Source organism: Anarrhichthys ocellatus, unplaced genomic scaffold (assembly GCF_004355925.1).
Source record: "Anarrhichthys ocellatus isolate YVR2014 unplaced genomic scaffold, GSC_Weel_1.0 scaffold4, whole genome shotgun sequence".
NCBI classification, from domain to species: Eukaryota; Metazoa; Chordata; class Actinopteri; order Perciformes; family Anarhichadidae; genus Anarrhichthys; species Anarrhichthys ocellatus.
Window position 1 is genome coordinate 6,660,528 of NW_022280034.1, and position 21,649 is coordinate 6,682,176.

At 45.2% G+C, this 21,649-nt stretch overlaps 1 protein-coding gene across 4 annotated transcripts in view; it reads left to right on the top strand.

Annotated features, from left to right (window-relative positions):
* The window catches only part of LOC116381453 (zinc finger MIZ domain-containing protein 1), a 104,762-nt gene that overhangs the window by 57,146 nt on the left and 25,967 nt on the right, over window positions 1-21,649 (top strand). For all 4 annotated transcript variants that reach the window (XM_031843618.1, XM_031843619.1, XM_031843620.1 and 1 more), the window contains exons 3-5: window positions 10,119-10,238; window positions 15,588-15,701; window positions 18,583-18,688. In XM_031843618.1, the coding sequence (XP_031699478.1) occupies window positions 10,170-10,238; window positions 15,588-15,701; window positions 18,583-18,688 (289 nt within the window). In that variant the 5' untranslated portion in view covers window positions 10,119-10,169. The remainder of the gene's footprint in view (window positions 1-10,118; window positions 10,239-15,587; window positions 15,702-18,582; window positions 18,689-21,649) is intronic.

The following is a 21,649-nucleotide window of genomic DNA, read 5'->3' on the forward strand; positions in this document are numbered from 1 at the left end:
TTTTTGTGTGTGTGTGTGTGTGTGTGTGTGTGTGTTTGTTGCCGCCCAGGTGAATAAGGCCGCACACCTCTGCAGAGAGAGAGGGAGCAGAGCAGAGCACTGCAGAGGGAGATTCATGACCCAGCCAGCCTGTAATTGCTGATGGTTCAGCAGTTTTCGGGGGCTGAAACAGGAGGATACGAAATTTCCCCGCTTTTTCCCGCTTCTTGCAGCATTCATTTCCTGCCCCTCTCTCTGATCCGGCGCGTCTCTCTCTTTCTCTCCCCCAGTGTCTCGCTGCCTCTCACACCTTCCCTCTCTCTCTGTATGTTTATGTTTGTCTTTAGCTGTGTGTGTGTGTGTGTGTGTGTGTGTGGGTGTGGGTGTGTGCGGGTGTGCTACCGCAGGCAGCATTGTTTATGTTCACCTGTCAAGCTACCTCAACTTCCCTGATGGATAATGTGGGGCTCTGCTCTTTGCCAACAGCTAGATGGGTTGTAGCTAAACAACATACAATATAGGAATATTATACAAGGCATTGATATACAGGTAGAAAAGTCCTCTCTTCAGTAGTAAGGAGTACGAGTGCTTATACGTAGATGAATACGATTGAAAATGTATTATTCGCTCATTTTTTCAAAGTAAAAATTGTAAACCTATTCTGGTTTCAGCTCTATAGATGTGAGGATTTGCTGCTACTCTGCTTTTTGCTGTAATATATTTCATCATATACATACTGTATATATACTAGTATAGTAATGCCACCTCTCTACCTCTCTAGCTTACCATCACTTTATTGAAGGAGTGATATGTCAGATTGAGTGTTCTAATAAGCTTAAAGCACTCTTTGATGACACAAAATGGTATAAATAAACAACTCCCTACATTATAAAGCATTTGTACAAGCTATTTCTTTTCTTTAGCGTCTATGAAAGAGATTATGTGATGTTTTTGTATGTATTTGTATTTTATATATGTGTGTGTGTTTAAAAGGACGGGGCTGTTATCGCTCCATTTGACAGCACAAGTCTTGAATTGCATAACGCCTCCTCTGTCCTGGCATTCAATATTCATTTGATGTTATTTTTAGCTCGCAGTAAGATTATATAAAATGAGACATACTGTTCTACAAACAAGTGATCCGCATCACTGAGACTACTTGCAAGCTACTTGGCTTGCCTTTGGTTTATTTATTTTTTTATCCCGTAGCGATTTCACAAAGAGCACCACACAGTAGGATGGGGTGAAATATATAATCAAATATATTGGATAAAAAAGTTTCCTCTGTTTGATTGAGGAGTCTGCGTAGTGTCCTCCCTTGGAGAATCTCCTTTTTCCTCCCCAGACACATTGGCATTCTCCACAGCCATACGTGAGATGAGAGGATTACCGATTCATTTAATGGCAATCAAAACATGGCAGCCCGCAATCTCTGGCAAATTAGAGCGGTGCAAGTGGCGAGTTGTGGACACGATCGGAGGCCACGGAGGGGAGGTGGAGGTCTGTCTGTTGGCGTGGAATTCATCACATGCTTGTGTTCCTCCATGAGGAAGATTTGTGACTGATGTACGGCAGCCTGTGCCAGCTAACCTCTGCCTAACCCCTCCCCACGCGCACACACACACACACACACACTCGGACACAGACACTCTGATCATGGCCGCGACCTATAGGATGGTGGTGTGTGCGGGGGGGGGGGGGGGGGGGGGGGGGGGGGTGGATAGGCCAGACCGCACCGCTGCAGTCAAAAGCCACCTCTCTGCTGATCAAGCGTTCGCCTGTCTGGTAATGTGTTGTCATTGACCAATTAGGAAATCCAGATCAAACAGGCGCAGGGAATGGCCCCTCTCTGCCCTCTCTAAGCACGCCGCTCTTTTTAATTGAGCACATTTGTGGAATGAGAGGCTTCTCCCTTGAGGGACCGATGGCTGCAGATACGAGCAAGCTGTTAACACAGGATCAGTCCGCTCAGCAAGGTTATCAAACAACATGCTGATATAAAAAAGAAAATAGATCTTTACGAGCCATGCCAGTTTAGAGGATCCCAATGCAGGTCTGTGGACTGTAGGAGAGGGTCTTTATCAGAGGATGCAGGGCTGTGAAAGTTTGCACACAAGTTAATGAAAGGAGTGGATATTCTGTGTGATGTAATCAAAATTAATGGAATATATCTGTCAAAAAATTGATTAGTTGAGCGAAAGAATGGAATAACATTGATCACAGTGGCCACAACTGACAGTCACGAGATATTGTTAAGTAAGTACTAAAACATAGTGTAGCAGTTAAAGTGGAGTCATGAAATCAGCTAACTTACACTGAGCTAAAGTTTGCTAACATTAGCCACCGTAAGCTACTGGTCATACCAGAAGTAAGTCTGTAGCAGCAAAATCCCTGAGTGTTTTGAATTTAACAAAGGTGTAATTTATTTTTTATGAATTAAACGGTTTCTTTCTAAAGTTCTATACTTTCATGTATTTGTTTTAGGGACAGGATAAATGATTAATATAAAGTGATAATAGATAGATTACGACAGTAAGCCAAGATACGGACAGCTTGTGAAATTTTAAAATAGAGATGTTAGTGAGGTCGTTATGAGTGCTGGCAGCTTGATGGTATGACTTCACAGGCGTCTTCGGTGAAACAGAGAAAGCTCATGTTGCCGCTGTCCTTCAGAGTCGGGGCAGGTTGAGCTCATGCACTATTTAAAATCCCTCCCTCTCACTCTCTGCGTCTCTCTCCTCCCATTCACTCAGAGTCACAAAAGTCCAAGGGTCACTGGCACAATGGAGATCAGGAGGTCCTGCATCCCCCTGCCCACACCAATAACCCAATCAAACACACACAGTAGCCAGCGAACACACACAACCTTCCTTGACTTATCACCACCGCCCGCACACCGTACCATACACGCGTGCGAGGCAGCAAACCCACAAAAGCGTGTACCCCTTGTGTTCTGCTCTCAGCCCTCTTTGAATTCCTTCCCATGTATCTTGCAGCTCGCCTGTCACTCCTCCCCCTAGCGCTATCAGTCTCTCTCTCCCAGACCTCATAATGGCTCCTCCTGGGTAGCGGCTGCGTCTGCGGCTCACGCTATTTCAAAGTTTTAGCTGCCCGGATTAAGCATGGTATGTGGAAAATGAACAGCCACTCGCAGGAGGGACACATGAGCTGCATGCATAATAAACCAGGAGACTGGCAATAAAAAAAGAAAGCAGAGAAAGGAAGGGGGGGGGGGTAAAAGAAAAACATTCACTCACAAGTTGTCTGAAGCAGTGTTAGCACCTACACGGCAACAATATCACTCACTGAAATGGAAATAAAATGCCTCTTTGACTTTTCCTCTGTGCTCACAATTCTCAAAGTGTTTCTGGGGGCCGAGGGTTGTCGTGACGGCTTTCTTTGTGAGATATTGAGTGCGAATTCACCTCAATCGCAACAGTCAGTGCAGGTTTACACTTTGGCTCGCTGGTTTCATCATCATCATCATCATCATCATCATCATCATCACATGCCTCCAAAATTCCTGGAGGATTGCGGAGCAGAGAGGGGAGCTTGGCAGCAAGCTGTGAGTCTGATGGAGCACCAGAGAGCACGAGGCTAGCTAGCTAGCTGTTAGCTTCACTGTGCTCAGTGGTGTCATGTGGCTCATCTGTGCTGCCTCCAGCGGCCCCCGGGAATTGACCGCCCCGCTCCCCTCCTCTGCTATTAGCGTACGGGTGGAAGGAAATTAAAAGAGTAGCTGTTTGGAGGAGGCCGGAGAGGGCAAACAGGAGACGGAGAAACCACTGTGATGCCCCTCATGTTTGCGTGTGGGATGTATGGGACAATCCTCTCTCCCCTTGCTTGCTCTGGTAGCCGGGCGAGTTGGAGGTTGGGTGGGGGCTTGGTGGTGAAGAGAGACTGGCCCCCCCATCTGCCTTTGTCCTTTTTCCTTCTTTTTTTTTTTAATCGCGATCGGCCTCTGAGACTTGGTGAAACGTTACACTTGGTTAGAGAAGAGATATTGCTTAGGCCCCTCTATGATCCCCCAACCCTCTGATTTCTTCTTCTGCTGCTGCTGCTGCTGCTGCTGGGGGTGGTAGTGGGGGTGGGTGGGGGGGTCTGTAGTAGCAGCAATGGTGGGGGTTTCAACCACCCCACCCTCCTGCCCTCCACCACCATGCTCCCTTTGCTTTTCTAATCACGCTGCAGATGTGCCTGATGGCTGAACAATCTCTGTGTACTGAACGTGGGGCTCCCGCAGGAATCCAGGAGGCTCGCTTATGTGAGCTGTCATGAAAAAAGAGTGAGAGGGCAGGAAAGGGAGGGAGTGAATGTGGGTCTGAGAGAGAGAGAGAGAGAGAGAGAGAGACAGAGAGAGAGGGAGAGAGAGTGTGTGTGTTTAGGGAGTTAGAGGGAGAATGGGAGATGGAGAAAGACAGAGGGGAAGAAGGAGAGATCAGTGAACAGCGACAAACGCAGCAGGGCTCCTTGGATTGAGTGTGTGTGTGTGTGTGTGTGTGTGTGTGTGTGTGTGTGTGTGTGTGTGTGTGTGTGTGTGTGTGTGTGTGTGTGTGGGTGTGTGTGTGGGTGTGTGTGTGTGTGTGTGTGTGTGTGTGTGTGTGTGTGTGTGTGTGTGTGTGAGTGGCACAACTGCGAGCCCACCCTTGCTCACGGGTGCCGCTGGAGCTGCAGACCAAACCACATTAAATAAAAGAAATCCATTCCCAAGCCTGTTAAGGAGCCATGTGGGGAGGTGTGAGAGAGAGAGAGAGAGAGAGAGAGAGAGTGTGTGTGTGCTTGTGTGCACTTGAGTGGCTGTGTGTGCAGCAGAGAAATGGGGGAAGGGAGGAGGAGGTGATGGAGAAGGGCTGATGGGAGGGGAGGTAGAGCAGGGAGGTGGGACAGGCAGGAGGCAGCTCATATTATCCTCCGTGCCAGCTCTGGATGGAGCCTGCCGAGGATTATGGCACATTCTGTAAAGCAACAATGGAAGCGGTGCCGATTCGTACACATTTCCATCCTCTCTGCTTTTTCCTCCGTCAAACAAACACAGCTTTGTCCTTCGCTGCCTGCCTGGCCACTTACCAGGCAGAGAAGCAGGCAGACACCTGGAGTCCTAGATCTGCCCTCTCCAAACTAAACACCCCTCCCTTGGAGCAAGAGAAACGGCGTCCCTACAATGTTGAGATAATTAAAGGGGTGCTTTCACGCCGGCCTCGGCCGACAGTCTGAAGAAAACAAGACATATCTCGGAATCAAAGCTCATTAATATCACGAGGGTAAAGAGATGCTTCCTCCTCCTCCTCCCTCATCTTTATCGCCCTTAAGCAAGTGCTGCAAACAGTGGAGCCCTAGTCAATGATGGCGCAGATTAGCCCTTTATTGCCTAATTCACCTACAATAGATGACATGCAGGGACGCGATCACCTTGAGCAGCACGTCTCAACGCGTCCCCATGAGGTGCGAGAGTGATGCTGATTTCTCTGCTTAGGCCACCTTGTTCCGTTTTAATAGTGTCAGCAGTACTTTGAGCTTTCGATTAGTGAGGTGCATGTGTTTTTGTGTGTGTGTGTGTGTGTGTGTGTGTGTGTGTGTGTGTGTGTGTGTGTGTGTGTGTGTTGGTTGAGGGGGGTGTTTCACACAGCTCTGCGGAGGTGTAGCACCCTGCCTGTAGTGTTGTTGTAAAGCACATTAGGAGGGACTGAGGGTGTTGTTATGGTATCATGATGCCGGTCCAGCACTCAAGGGAAGGTGAGAAGATCTGTGTGTGTGTGTGTGTGTGTGTGTGTGTGTGTGTTTGGTCGGGATGGTGGCCAGTACGGCTGGCTGTCTTTCTACGCCAGCAGCCACCCTCAAACTCTCTGCCTTTGTACAATACTTCTCGGTCGAGTCTCTCATAAGGCGGGAAATGTCTTTATTCAAACACACCGGCGTCTCCCTTGAAGCATACGGTTCGTTTAATAAACCCTCCTCTCAAAACCGTGTTCAGCTTATTGTTACTTCACTTGGATATTTGGCGTGCAGAGGGATGTGCAGAGTTTGACGATAGAATAGAGAAAGAGGAAGTTTCTCTGTGTACGTACAAGTTGATTTTGTGACCTCAGTTCGGAAGCCAATCCTGTTTCAATATGCAACTTCACAAGTGTGATGTCCCGTACACTGGGGGTGGAATTTTCAGTGGACAAGAGGACATCTTATGTCTGGCATTTCAATATTTTTTGCCACCATTCCCATCAGTAATAACACTTGTGTTCACCCAGTTGAGATGTGGGAATGTAGTCAGTTGATTTTTTTTATTTTTAACATTAACCTCCAAATAACGTGTTTTAGATATTTTGGCTAAATAGTTGGTTTGTTTACAACCTCTCTCATTTCTTGTCCTGGGGGACTTTGCTGTATCACCATGTTCCCAGATCTCAGCAGTTACTTTGATGAGCAATGTTATCATAACCAATGGCCAAAAGGTGCACCAATCAGACCAAAGTTGGAATAAACTGGAAATATCCTTTTAGCAGCACTGTGCCGGGCCCCAGAGTAGCCTGACTGTTGTAGTTCACAAGCCATTTATATGAATAAATTAAATCTGTTTACCACTTCCCTTTGCCTTGACAGCTCAGCTGAGAGACTGTGTAAAGCAGCAAGGGTTCGTGATCCATTTGTTCTGCTGTGATGGTGGGATAAAGCTAATCATTGCCTACACTTCTCCCCCTCTGACTGTTTTCATCCCGCGGAGCAGAGGCGCACAACTCGTCTACGTTTCATTAACAGGCTAGAAACTCTGTTTGAAGATGCCGGGTTGGGTTTTGGGTGTCTGAAATTATGTTTAGATTGTGACAGTTCAAAAAAGCAATCCCTCTTACTTACCGCAGATAATGTTCTGCTTTGGTGTCTTCATTCAACATTATTTAGCGTCACCATCTCCCAGGCCCTGCCGTGCCACAGTTTTGTCATCAAATTAAATCTGCACGCCCTTTTCAAGGTATACTTATGTAATACGATCACGTAATGTGACAAACATGGGCCGTGCCTGACGGCAGACAATCCTGTCCTCTGCGGGGTGCCGTGTGGAAACAAAGCTTTTAAAGTGGTGGTGCGGGGGGAAGAAAAACATTGTTTTACCCTAGAGGTGGGCTGATAGCACTGTGAAAAGCCCATTTGAAGAGGTAGGTCTCATCTGTCACTGGGCAATGGAGGAGGCAGCCATGCAGAAGCCCCCTGATTATAAAGAGATAATTTCATCCAATCCTCCGGTGGTGCTCCATCACCTTGCCGCCATCCTCCACTGCCTTTCATATTTGTTCCCAGCCTGCATCTCCTCACCCGTTTCGTTTTATTACAGCTCCCACTCAATACATATATTTTAGCTCCCCCTTGAAAAGGGAAGGAAAGCAGGTCTCCCTCCTCCCCTCCCACACTCCATCCCACCTCCAATCCCCCCCCAAGTCTCTTTTGTTGTGCAGGAATCCGCAGCTCTCTACTTGTTGTGTAACGCCTGCCGTGCAATTTGGTAAATCAAGCTCAAGTAACGCATGCGTCGCCACCGATTTCTTCTCTCTCCCCTTAAAAGCAGTGCGGCAGGATTTCTGGGCTAACTAGCTGAATCACGACAAATAGGTTCACATTAGGTAAATAGCGCAGAGAACATAATGAATGATAACATCTGTAAATTTAGAAAAAAAAGGCTAGAAGTAGAGTGAAGCCTCATAATTGCATCTGTTGTCATATCTCCACAGCATCGCAGATTTAATCTTTAATTTGCCTCTTGTTAGTCATTAAATATATAACAAAGGAATAGTGTTTAATTACAACAAGAAAATTAAATTACTCCCCAACAGTGCCACCTCATACTTTTTAAAATGATCTTGGGAAGACGATACATGTAAATATATGGACCCAGGTTTATTTCACAGTGCGTGGAGGTCGGGAGTGTCATTACAGCATGTGTTTAACAGAAAGAAACAGGGGTGGTGAATGGCAGCGCACCTCTTTCTTTCCCCTCATTTTAACTCACTGTTGGCGCTAAGAGGGATGACATGGAGAAGAGAAAAAGAGGGAGAGAGAGCGAAGGGAAGGGCAGGAGGGTAGAGAGACGGGGAGAGCAGGTCGACTCGCTCATCAATAACCACAAGGTCAGACAGGCAGTGCCGGGCTGAGTGGGCCCTGTTAGGAAGCAGCAGCTGAGGATTTGTAGAGCTTGTAAAGGCTTAAAGCAACACCGCTCCACCTTCTTTGTGCCACTAGACAGGCCTTTGAAGGGCCAGGGAGACACCTGCTGGTGGCTATGGGGCACGATGGTCCGGGGCCGCCCCTTTGCCAAGGAACAGCTCACTATCAGCTGGCACGGAGAGAGTGGACTGTGTTATAGCAGCAAACACTTGAGGGATGTGTGAAGAAAGTCGCTGCATGACCATGTAGAAGCTTAGGACGACGCCACAGTGTTTTCATTTAAAAAACAATTGAATTACGTCTGCTAGTAGCGGTGGTGTTAATTCATGTTACGGTATTAATTTGATTAATACCTTAAAAATATGAATCCGTGTTGAAATCAGGATATTTGTTATTGGAAAAAAGAATATATTGAATCAGGCTCGTTGACTCCTGTTTGCAGATGCCTTTACCCCCCAAACTCCTGCCAAGTCACAAAGGTGTCCAACTAAGACCTCCCTCAAGTCTCAAATGACAACAACGACAACAAGCAAATACTTTCTTTCTGCAAAGACAGTCGGAATGGAAAAAACTCCTCCAGCGTTTTTCTCTTTTTTTTATGAGCTTTCTAATTTATGGAGAGGAAGTCACTCGTGTGCCCTTCTTTCCTCTCATGTACAGGCATGAGCAGCTCCAATAGGTAGCATAAAAGCTCTTTAGCTGTCTAGTGGAGTAGATTACTGGCCCTACCGTTAAATCCAGCTAGAGACCCCTAAGTGAGCATTATCAGTATGGTGCAGCATGCTGCCTCCTCTCTCTCTCGCTCTCGCTCTCGCTCTCATCTCACCGGTACTTTGTGCAGTGAAATTTCTCAGTGTGTGATGGTAATGGAGAAAGATGGCGTGGGGGGGGGGGGGGTCTGAGTGATGGGGGCGAGTGTTTGAGTGAGAGATGATGCACCACAGGAAGAGATGGCCCTGCAGTAGCAAGAAGGAAAGATTAAGACAAGATGAGATAAAGGAGGTCTGAAGGGGGGGGAAGAGAAGATGGAGGTAAAGATGGAGGGATTCACTCTCCACCACCACCCAAATACGTGCTTGTTAATTCAGCCACCCCTCCACTTGAAGCTGCAGGTCACTATGAGTTACAGCCGACACCCTGAATGTGATATTTATTTGATGTCGAACGCAACATTAAATCGGACCCCCGCGGGCCAAACCAATAACCTTTAATGTAGCTTGTAATACTTTTTAACTTGTGATAATGTCATGCAGCATGTCAGATCAGAGCTCCGTTGTTTGCCTTCCGTGAAAAATTATTCCTCTGGAAAAAAAAAGAGTGAGAGAAAGAGGTTTTCCATAAGCTGCTGCTCCAAAATCAATTGTGCGCTGTAAGGGGTTTTGTTAGAGGAACTCTTATGTAGCTGGAGAGCAGTGGGAGGGGGAGAGAGGAATGAAATGTAGAGCATGTCTGGGCCCAGGGTACAGATAATTGTTAACCAAAGATTACATAATGGCTAAGTAATGTAAACAGAGAACCACATGCTAAGTTAATGTTCTCACAAGCCGGGATGGAAGGGTTTCATGCAGTTTTCTGAGGCCGGGCTCTGCAGAATGTGTGTGTGTGTGTCCCTCAACCTCTGTTCATTTTGGCCCCTGAGGTGCTTTAAACATGGTCAGACATCCTCTCTAAGCCGTCCAGTCCGTCCTCTCCGAAGGTGTCTTGCAGCGTTTTGGGGGCAACTGCCAGGGCTTGTTGAGGGTGTCACAGGAGCTGAGAGGAATGTCATCCTTTGGGCTCTCTGAGTTGCTTGTCACCTGCCAAATCAATATCTCCCTGCTCAGTTCACAGTGCCACACACACACACACACACACACACACACACACACACACACACACACACACATATACACACTAAACTGCAATATCCTGGTGGCGATGGGGATTGGCAGCTTCGTAGAGGGGAGGCAAGCTTTAACACGTGTGTGTGTGTGTGTGTGTTTCTGTTGCAGAACGCTCCAGTTTAATGGCTGGCAGGTAGAGGCCGAAGAGGGACAATCAACATGAACTCGATTCCGTCGATGGACAGACACATACAGCAGACCAATGACCGTCTGCTGTGTATCAAACAGGTGAGAGTGTTAGCTGTCTGATTTATATTATGTGAGGGTGTGACACATTAGCTTCATCAGGCACATTTATGCTACCTATCGCATGTGATACAGGTGGGAATGGACAAATTACATTTACAGAAATATTGTTAAATAAATCATGAAGTACAGGTTCTTTATTTTAGCATTTCCATTTTGGAAAACGTTCTACTTTTAGTATTACATTTACGTATTTCAGGCGGAAATGCTCCAATGTTCGTGGCAGTTAGTAGATTCAGATTCTATATTAAAACATGAGACAAACTCACTTAAAAATGTCAACTTATCAGGAGTTCTGAAAAATGATGATGATGCATTTTTTTTAGATTTAGCAAGAGAAATTGTAAAATAATCTTCTGAAGTATAATTCAATTGTCAGATGGAAAATGTACATATAAAAACTACTGCTTTCAGGCTAACAAACAAATATAAAAGTATTGATATTTCATAAATATTTAAAAAAATACTCAGTGGTATTGCCACTTCTACTTAATTTCAGTCAGCTGCGGGACGTATTGGTATGTAAACATAGATTACAGCGTTGATATTTGGCATCTGGGCTCTGACCTCGTCATTCTCCCCGGAGGAAGCTCATCACAGCAGGAAGTGGCGGTAATAACTTTCTCTTAAGGAGAATGAAGGATCAGAGGCTACAGGTGGATGCTTGGTGAGCTTTTCGCTAACCTGAGTGCTACACTGACACTGAGCAGCAGGCATGGCAGCAAAGTACAGTGCCATGACGGTGCGTTGGACGTTACTTCCTCCACCATTCAGTACACATGTGATGCAAACAACCACCCGCAATTCTAGTCCATATGAATCCAGTTTTGGTCATTTCATTTTTTAAATTGAGTGTTAAATGATCTTCAGAAGTTGAGATAAAATTACAACCCTTCTAGCTGGATCACCTAAAAAATGGAGTTAAAACAGGTTTTCTTGAGAAACAATTGCATTTCAGAGATATGAAGTGCAACTTTTATGGACAGATTTTTCATTTCTATATTTGGGGTAATATGATTGGCTTGTCGGAAAGTAGCACGCACACACTCTGGGTTTCCTTTTCTAAGTTTGTGCCTGTACACACATTGTACAGGCACAGTCTAGTCCCTATCGTCTTCCTGTTTGGCCACGGTAAAGTGACTTATCTGCTCGGTCTTACTATCAGGACTGTGGTGTGACTCAGGTTGCTGACTGGGGTCAAAGAGTGGAGGCTCCCCTCCCTCCCCCATCATCACCCTTCTTTCTCCCTCCACCACCGCTGACTCCCAGCAAGTCCTTTTGTTCTCCTCTCCCCACCGTTTACTGCGGGACGAATCTCTTGCAGAATGGAACAGACATACTTGCGTAACCCCGGGCTACAGGGCTCTCTCCCTTTGATCTCTTTTCTTAACTGACGGCCCGTTTTGTCTCCGTGCTGAGGTCCACCTCCTGAAAAGTACATCAGAAGGCCTTTGGGGACAATGTATGGGGCTTGCGCTTAAACACAAGTGCGGACGTGGCAAATTGTTTTACCCTCGGCAGGGAGTTCCCAGCTATTACCGAGAAATAGACAAGGTGAGGCAGATAGCAAGACGGGGCGAGTGTTTAGGGAGCAAACACAGGGAAGCCCCTATGTGCAGAGCCAAGCTTTGATGTTCTTAAGTAATAAGGTAGAAAGAGGTAAACACTCCCTGTCTCCAGTCTGGTTACCTCCTTCACAGCAGGATATAGAATATTCAACATCCCCTCCTTCTTTAGTTGTATGGGAGGTGAAATTGGATTCGATTAATGCACTGTATTGCTAATAGCTAATAAATTATTCTGCAAAGGAAGTTGACAGAACAAGAAAAGGGATTCGCATCTGTCTAACACGAAAGTGTAAACAATTCAAATGTTGCAGGGTTAAATGTATTAACCCCCCCGCAAGGCAAAAATTTAAACAAACACCTCCCAATGTTCGTGGCCGTGGAAGCAGCACATGGGTAAACATGCCAATTAGAGAGATCCATGGCATACAAGGAGGCCTCCAGTCCATCTAATAAATGGTTAAGCGCCGGGTCATTTCAAACCAACCAGCACCCTGCTAATAGAGGCAGCTTTGTGCCGCAGACAATCAGGGTTTGGAAGGCCCGCATAATAAATACCATTTATGTCCTGCCAATTAGACTAGCAGTGAGCCCATTCAGCCGGCCGTCTATTCTCCTCCCCGCACACAAAGATGATCATCAGGGGAGATCAGAACAATTAACTCACTATCTTCTCCCCGTGCTCCCCATTGTCCAATATCCAAGCCATTAAAATAATTAAGGAAATATTGTAAACCAATCCAGCTGTTTGCTTTAATTGAAAGTGTGCACATGCTGAAATTTGGCATCTAGAAGGCAATACGGACGTGGAGCAGGAATATAAATGAAGCCTCCTCCATTGTGTTGTTGTTCTCTGGAAGATGTGACATGTCTGTCTGAATACTCCCAGCCAGCGCGGCGGACAGGGGAACAAATTGATTTTGTTGCTCAAATGATAAATTACTGCTGAGCGTGATGATAAAGTAGAGGAAATTGGAATCTGTCAGCCTGATTGAATCATGGGTTGAAAGTTAAATCCGAAATCATTACGGTGGCAATTTTTTAATTACCGCCCTGTTGTGAAATTTGCAATAATGTGATTTCTAAACAATAACGCAACCAAACTGTTAATAAACTATCAAAACATGGTTATTGTTCACCCCAATACACTCATTTTGATGTTTGAAAAATGGCTGTCTCGTTTACTTCTGCATTGTTTGACGTTGGTGTTAAGAAAGCAGGTAAATGCTTACTACATAATACTAAATAAACAGTGGGGGTTAATGACAAGGTGGGAATTCATGGCCATTTTCACTACTTTTGGACACAATAAAAAAGAATCGGCAGATAAATCGACACTGAAATATGAGTAGCATCACCGATACTTTGCACGTTGATATATGGAAAAGAGTGTTTGTTTCCTGGTGGTGCTAAATATCTCAAGGGAACATATCTCCAACTTTTAACAGCAAAATAAATATGTTCGCTTGTTTAACCTTTCAAACAGACGAGGATGTTTAAAAAAAGATACATAAAAACAGTTATCTGGCTTCACCACCAAACACACAGTTTCTCAGTGGCAGTTTGTTTTCCTCTCGCGTCCTAGAATTGCACCGTTGTGAACACTTTGGGGAAGATGGGCTCCGTGATACCACTGGTATCTATTTAAGAGGCAGTATTTTTCCTCTCGCTGTGGGGAAGCCAGTTTGCTGTCAGACTCTCCACTCGGTGATTCGTTTGGGGGTTTGGCGGAAACTATGAACTCTCCTCTCGCTGTAGGAGCACTTCCTCAAACTGAAAGCGTCAATATTTCATGACAAACTGCAAGACGACCCTTTGCTGCTGCACTGGCTATGCAGCTGTTTTTGTCTGCCACTGTGTTCTTTCCAGGGTTAATTGTCTCCATTAATATGTTTTCAGTGCTCTGGGGCGTTGCTGAATATCAACAGCAGCATAACCGAAAGCTGTGAATTTGAAGGGAAGGGAGTCTTTGCCAGTTCGCGTGCGCTGTCACATTCAGTCTAGCTGCAGATGTGCAGATCAAGTCGTTACCAGACGTGACTACAGAGGATGATTGTATCTGAAGAAAGCTGTATTCTCAGGACACAGCGAGTCCTGTCTGTCTTTGTTTCCCTCGAACTGAGCCGAGCTTTTACTGGAGTGTAAATGCTGGAGGATCATTCTCACCCAGGGGACGAGGAAAGGGGGGTAGAGAGGGGTCTCTTGGCCACTAGTTTAGGTTTGATTGGTGGGTTTTGGCCGGAGTAAGGGGAACATCTGTGGCGTGGCAGTGCCAAGCTCTCCATGTGATAGCCACACTGGTGGGACCAATTGTTCTGAGTGCAAAGAACAGTAATCACTTCAAGCCCAAGCGTTGGTGGTGTGTGTTTTTTTTGTGTGGTTTTTTTTTTTTTTTTACAATCCCCTCTACATATCTCCCCTCCTCCCCCTTTCCATTCTCGGTACTCTGATTGCGTGTGTTGTCTAGCTTCCAGACTCATCTAAATTTAGCATCTGTGGATGTGTGTGTATCTCCAGGAGACTTTATCCACTAGTATAATTTACATGCTCAGCAACCCCACCACGTCTCGCCCTAGTCTCCCAAAACAAAGACATGTAGGGCGAGTGGGGAACAGTCTCGGATTGAACATAAAATAAACAAGACTGGTTTCATCCGGCCCTTGTCAATCGGCAGCTTTGTAAATTGATATGAAAGCTGTCTTATCAAATCCTGACCTCTGCTGCCCCCTAAAGAGCAAACAAGAAAAAAGCACTGTGAGGTGGTGACTGCATCGCTGTCACTACCTCTTCTCCTTTCGTCCCTGACAGTGAAATCAAAGCACACAGACGCTGTTAAGTAGGCAGCCACTCACTTTAAGCTAAACATCTCTATTTACCTTTGATGCCATGGAGTGGGAGTCCATTTGTTCCTGGTTTGTACAAGTGCACTGCAAAGGCTTGTGCATTATTATCTAGCCAAAGGCAAAAGATTACTCAAGAGTGGATGGTGGTGTGCCTGCTCTTCTATGTACAAAGTGATTCCTATTGAGGTTTGAAAGCTTTTAGAGAAGAAATGCGCAGCGGTGAGTCCGACGTGGTAACCAAGTGAGGTCTATTTTTCCATTTCTTTTGCTGCTCTGCAGCAAGACAGACGACGGGGTTAGTGAGTGGGCAGCCGGCTCCAGTCGGGGAATGAATGCCATAAAGGGGTACCTGTAGGTCAAGGAGCCTGTTGTCAGATAAAGTCACAGCACAGCTCAGGGCCGGCTGGTCAAACAAAGGCTTCCTCAGCTATTCATGCAGCCATACAGGGAGATTTATTGCACTCAGTGGCAAAGCGGTGCTACAGAAACCTGGGGAGAGACTCTAATGGGGACGTACCCCTTCAGGCCTGCACATTAATACTTTAAACCTGCAACACAAGCAATCCCAGGTGTAATATGATCAATTTCGGGAAATGTGGTCGTAAAAATGCTGTTTTCTTTTAAGCCACTCTGGGTGCTTTTATTCATCATGTTATTGGCGTGGCCCTTGTTTTGGTGACAAGTGATTTTGTCTTTCACAATCCATCCGTCCATCCTCAATCTTTTATTCGAGGTTTAGAGACGCAGCAAACTTAAGTCCAATCGCATCCTCATCATGTCTTTCTTTTGATTGAGGAAATTGAAAGAACGGAGATAAGCAAACACAAAATAGTTTTTGCCGTTTTGCCATTCTGCTCCCTAGTGACCTTTGAATGTTCTTGGAGTCTAACATATTCCCAATCTTTCCCCTTTGTCCCCTCCAGCACTTACAAAATCCAGCAAATTTCCAAACAGCAGCGACAGAGTTGCTGGACTGGTGTGGCGACCCCAGAGCCTTTCAGCGCCCCTTCGAGCAAAGCCTGATGGGATGCCTAACGGTAAGTGGCCAGTCATGGTGACCCCCCTTCTTCAGTCTCACACTCGGAAGGTTCAAGGACAATGAAAAAGCTGCGACAACAAATGCTGCATTGGCTCTTTCCATAACTCCCTCAGGGTTATGAGGGAACTAACGTTTAGCTGCCTGATCTTCACTGAGGTCACTGGAAAATACAAAGTATTTCACCCTGTACAAACTACTGAGATTCAGTCACCTCTCAGTGACTTCAGCTACAGTTTGTGCTGTGGCGCTTTGAAATCGGCACACTGGAACACGAAAAGGAGAGCAATAACGTCCTCAGACCACAAAGCAATCAGAGCTTATAGAGAAATACAGTTACAAAGCCCTTAATTCTCTTTCTGAAATGCCTAGGGGGCTTTTCAGTAATTGAATAATTTATATCCCATGGCATTTGGTATAGAAAACTGTTTAGAGACGTATACTGTAAACAAAGAATGATTTGGGGCAAATAACAAAATACATTGAAGTAATTTCATCTTATCAGACTCAATTAATACTCCACCAAAAAACTCATAGTGTATCACTTACCATCCGTTGGCTTTAAGGTGTTTCTGAAAGGTTTGCAGCTCGCTCCTTTGTGGAGGACAGCAGTTTGAGTTTAAAGCAGTTACAATGGATTCCAATGGAGGTCCAGTTTTAATGGTGAACAAATAACATCCAGACACTTCTGAAACCAAATGAATTTAGTCCTCCATTGTGCAACACTCTCACAGCTTCTGTTTGTTGCTAGCCATAACCAATGTTAGCTAAATACACAGCCTATACAGCATATGTTAGCTGTTTTGTGCAAATACGTTAGCTTCAATTTGCCGACAATTTAAAACAGCTAACTGTGCAAATTGCTGCTGATTTATCCACTTTCTGTCAAACATATAAGTGTTTGGAACATGCCAAGCGTATGGATATAGTGTTTTAAAAAGTTTCTATGGATGATGTGATTTTTTTGGATTGGTTTTGCTTGTTTTTTTTTGTCATGGCTCTTGGCCACCATTGGAATCTATTTGAACTGTTTTGGGTCCAAGCTGAGCTGCCGTCCGCTACAAAGAAGCAAAAACTACAAACAGGTCAAACTGAATTATTCTGTTTCAGTGCAGACAGGAGAGATACTCAATGAAGAGATGACTGTCTGTTCTCTGGACGTTTTTTGGGCCAAGAGGCAGAACAGACAGTCAGGTAGAACAATGGATGGACTGCGGATGTGTCACTCACCTGTCACCTTGGGCCATTCTGTGCTTTAACATGCTCATTTCCATACCGCCTCCAGCAGTAGATAAGAGATACATATAGCTCCTGTTGGGTGCAATTTGTAACCCCGTCGAGCGAGCATGGCTATAGCGAGAGAAGGAACCCGAGAGATTTGTACTCGAGCACCACAGTGAAACCGCACCGACACATCCCTCCATTCAAGTGATTGTTTGTGTTACTGCTTTAATGTGCAGCAGCAGGTGCCTTTTCCTCCATTTCGCCAGTTCAATTTGTTTCCTGCCGTGAAAATCTCGGGGCTTTTCCTTTTAGTTTACGGGTTGTATAGACCTTAGCGCGAACCACACAGGGAGGGAGCACAGAGAACCTGATGTGATTGTGAAATTACCCGGTCTCAGACTGTAATGGTAAACACTTCACCCTGTTGGCATTTGGTGATGACAGGCAGGTGGCTACACCACAAAGATATCGTCTTCTACATACAGCTAAATATGTTGTCATCAAGAGAAATTAGCTATTTTACCAAACAACAGTCAGTCATGGGCTTTCTTGAAATTAGCCAAAAAATCAGGCCACTACGAAACATAATTGACCTTAAAAACTAAAACATTTGAAGAAAAGGGGTGCTAGACCTAAACAAGATTATTTGTCATCTTAATATAGGAGTTAATAAGATATAATCTGCCTCTTTACACCAAAAGTTTCACCAGGCGGCATTTGGCAATGTTTTACACATCATGGTAAATGTATTCTAAAGCATGAAGAATTGATAATTTGGTGTACAGATAGTTTCACAAAGTAAATATACAGCATAAGGTCTGAGTGACTTTGATATGCAGACAATCCATCGCCACAACTCCACAGACTGTGCACAATTTAAGTCCTGAAATTAGAACTTGTTATGACTTCTTACACTAAAATTACCATTCAGCAAAATGTCCCTCACAAGTTTAGATTGTAATTAGACAGCCTATACTCGTATATCTTCTTCTTATTGGGGGATTCCTATAAATAAAGGCCACATATACACACTCTGTTTTGGTGTCACGTCAAGACTATACTTACAGGAGATAATGATATGGTGCAGGGAGCAGTGTTCAGCTGTGCTACCTCAGGGCTTGACTTGAACTTTCGGGATCGCGGCTATGAAAACCAGGCGGAGGAGAAGAATCGGTCTCTAGTGAGGCACGCTGATCCACACAGGCCTTGGTATGTCCTTCAGATCTTAACGTCTTGAGTGGGTCTCTTTGAGCTGATAATGGCGATGGTAAATCAAAGCAACATGTGCCACATAAGGGTGATTTACATCACCTCCTGTAGCATGTGGATGTTTCTCTTAATGTTTCCTCTCAGTGGGCATCGCGGCACCAGAGGCCACATTTTGCCCACCGACTCATATGGAACTGATGAAATAGTCGTGACTTTATCTTCTAAGTTGAACTGGATCTTTGAAGCTGCAAAACTACACTCTTATGTAACAGTCAGAATCTGGGGAATTGTGAAGACAAAATGATACGGTCCTTTGATGAGTTTAAGTACCAGGATGGACCTATATTTAATGTGTTTTTATTAAGTATGGAAGTATTATCATTTTGGTCAAGGAGATTTTGTTTCCAAATCTGTCCTGACTGAGTGCTTCCTGCTGTCGTTGTGTTCAGGTGGTCAGCCGGGTAGCAGCACAGCAGGGCTACGACTTGGACCTGGGCTACCGGCTCCTGGCCGTGTGCGCTGCCAACAGGGACAAGTTCACTCCAAAATCAGCAGGTAAGACGAGAGTTTTCTCAACCGCCGTCTCAGGCCATCTGGCCATGCTGGCCTGTTTGAGCTCAAAGTTCCTGCCTGAGTTCTTGGCAGCATTTCATGATACCCACCCATCACTACTAGACTATTTAGGAGCCTGATACTCCAGAAAAGCACTGCACTCCTAACTGTGTTGGACAGCATTTCAAGTAGACGGAATGGTCTCTGTTATGTTTAATTCATGTCTTCTTAACGTTTTAAGTTGCTTATCGAAAATCCTGGAAAGATTTAAAGAGACAAATGATGATCTTAGATTATTTTAAGGCTCTCTGCACGGCACGTAGCCCAGACGTCTTTTTCTTTTGTTTTCAACTAAAATAGTGAGGCAGAATACCTTTTCCTTTGCCCTCTAATATCTGCATAAACTTCCCCTTCTTCATGTCGCATCTCACTTCCAAACTTGTTCACAACATAGAGAGCTCCAGCCAAATTAGATTTCTTCTCTGGAGTTTTAAGACAAAGTGCCTACAGCAGAATACTGAATTTGTCACGCGCAACAAAAAAATACTTTATCGGTGACGATGAGTTCCTGTTTGCACACAGCACCGTCATCTTAGTACAGTGATGGATTATTGGGACAGATGTATACTGCTAAATGTTGTTATCAAGCTGGCAAAAAAAAAAAAGCTTGCTGAAGCACGACGGGAATGAAGATGTATCGGCTGTCAGCAGCTTGGAAGATAACAGGAATATTTTGTGCTCCTTTACAGTTTTTTGATTTGTGGTTTCCACCTGTCTTGGGTTAAGAGGAAAGCGGGGTTGAGCGGTTGCTTCTGTGCGCTCGGCCTCTTTGCTGAGCCGTCTTAAGTCGACTAGGACATGAAAGTCAAGAGCCGCATATTGTTTGGATTTTCACTTGTGTTTTGCCTTTTCTGATTTACGGCGTCCGTGGTTTCATACGTGGTAACATGAAGGCTTCACATCACGCACTGTCACTCTTCTGCAGGCCACGAGAGGAGAATCGTTCTCTGCCTGCAATTAACTTATACCGCCAAATGTTCTAATTCTACTTAATGCTAAATCAAATCTCAGGCCCTAATTTATGGGCTTACATAAGATTGCCAATTGATTCTCTGTCTGGATAATTTTCTGCAATAGTAGTCATTTGGAAACCGGCAAGTACTCCAGTCTAGGCAGCATCCCAAAGTGCATTTCATGGACAATTATGAACCTGTATGCATGGGTATTTTGAGAGGCCTGTAGAGAGAGAGAGAGAGGGAGAGAGAGAGGGAGAGAGAGAGAGAGTCAGTGGTAACCACTGAGGAGACATTCTCCTGCAAAGCTCCCAGAAGCTCTTTAGAGTGGAGGCCCCAGTCGAGGAGGTTGTAAAGCCGGAGAGAAAGACCTCTCTGGCAGTCCAGGGAGACGGCTCTTAAACAACACTCCCCACAGGGCCCCAGGGGCAGGACCCACTCCCCAACATCCTGCGGGGCTGTTGACAAATGATGGGGGGGTGGTGGTGGTGGTGGGGGGGTTAGTCACATGATGGGGCCAGGATGGCGGCAGCAGGTCAGCCATCCAACACGGGAGACAGACGAGTTGTAGTTTTCATTGAGGGAACAAATCTTAGAAGCTATTAGACAGGACATAAGACGAGGTGAATCTGATGTGTAATTGAATACAGTGTGCATGATGTTCATTTAGCGATGATTCATTTAGCCAAATCTGACTGTTTTCCTGGATGTGATCCAAGTTTGCTTTTGTTTTCAAATTCGTAGCTCAGTCATAAATATGACAGTCTACCATTTGTTGCATGACAAGCTTTTGTATTGTTCTGTATTCAGACAGCTTGAAACTGTTCCACCTTATGTTTATCTCACAACAAAGGGGCGTTTGTAGCCCAAAGCCCGGGAGTTTTCTCAAAAGGAAAAAGCAGAAAAGGTGTCCAGGGTGCATTTGAAGCCAATCCTGACTCTCATAACCGCTGGCTGGCTCAGTCACATCGTGCGTCTTGTAATCTGCTCTGAAAATCTGTGTTTGTAACATCAGGTCAATGCCTGAGCGCTAATAAGTAAATCAGATTTCGTGTCCCATTTTAACCAGGCCTAACTTGTCTTGGCTCTGACACGCGCCATGGTCTTTCTATTACATTTCTGTTATGTCATCCAAATTCCTCTCCCGAACATGGGAGAAAATTGAAGGGGGAAATTGCGCCGAAGGGAAGGAAAGAGCAGTTTTCAGCAGTAGGAAATCAATGTTCACAGTCAACTTACAGCTGAAACAGGTCGTAACTTTGACAAATATATTCATCATGTAATGCCTGCAACAGCTGAACACATTCGTTTTTTAAATTTCTTTGCAAGAAAAAAGCTTAGAAAAGCAAAAGTAGACCTTGATCCTAATGACACCAGCAAAATGTATCTCCTCGCCTGAAGGAAACTTCATTATCTCCTCCTATTGATTTTATCAGTTAGCATAATGTACCTGATTTATAGCAAAGTGAGCAGTTTAGATGTTAACTCCACACACAGTGATTTAGTGAATCATACTCTTTAATAGATGCACCCCGGGGGATCGGCCAGTTGTAGTCCTTTTTGCAGGCGACCCACAATGCTCGGGCAGGGCTGGGGGAGGGGCAGCTGTCTACTAGAAGTGACCTCTTTGTGACTGAGATTAGCCTGCTCTATTAATCTGTGATTACTTGGACTGTCTTACCGCAGGGCAAAGCCATGCACGTGGAGCCGACGTCAAAGCAGGGGGATCACTTGCTCGGTGTGGATAAACTCATCAGGGCCTCCCCTCTCTCTCTCTCTCTCTCTCTCTCTTTCTCTCTCTCTCTCTCTGTCTCTGTTTCTCTCTCTCTCCATCACAGGGTACATTACAAGCCCTCTTAGCCCTCTTTCATCAGTGTCACACCCTTTCTGCAGGATGGTTCAGTGTGGTTCGGGAGCATCTACAAAACGCTTAATCACGATTCCCCCCCCC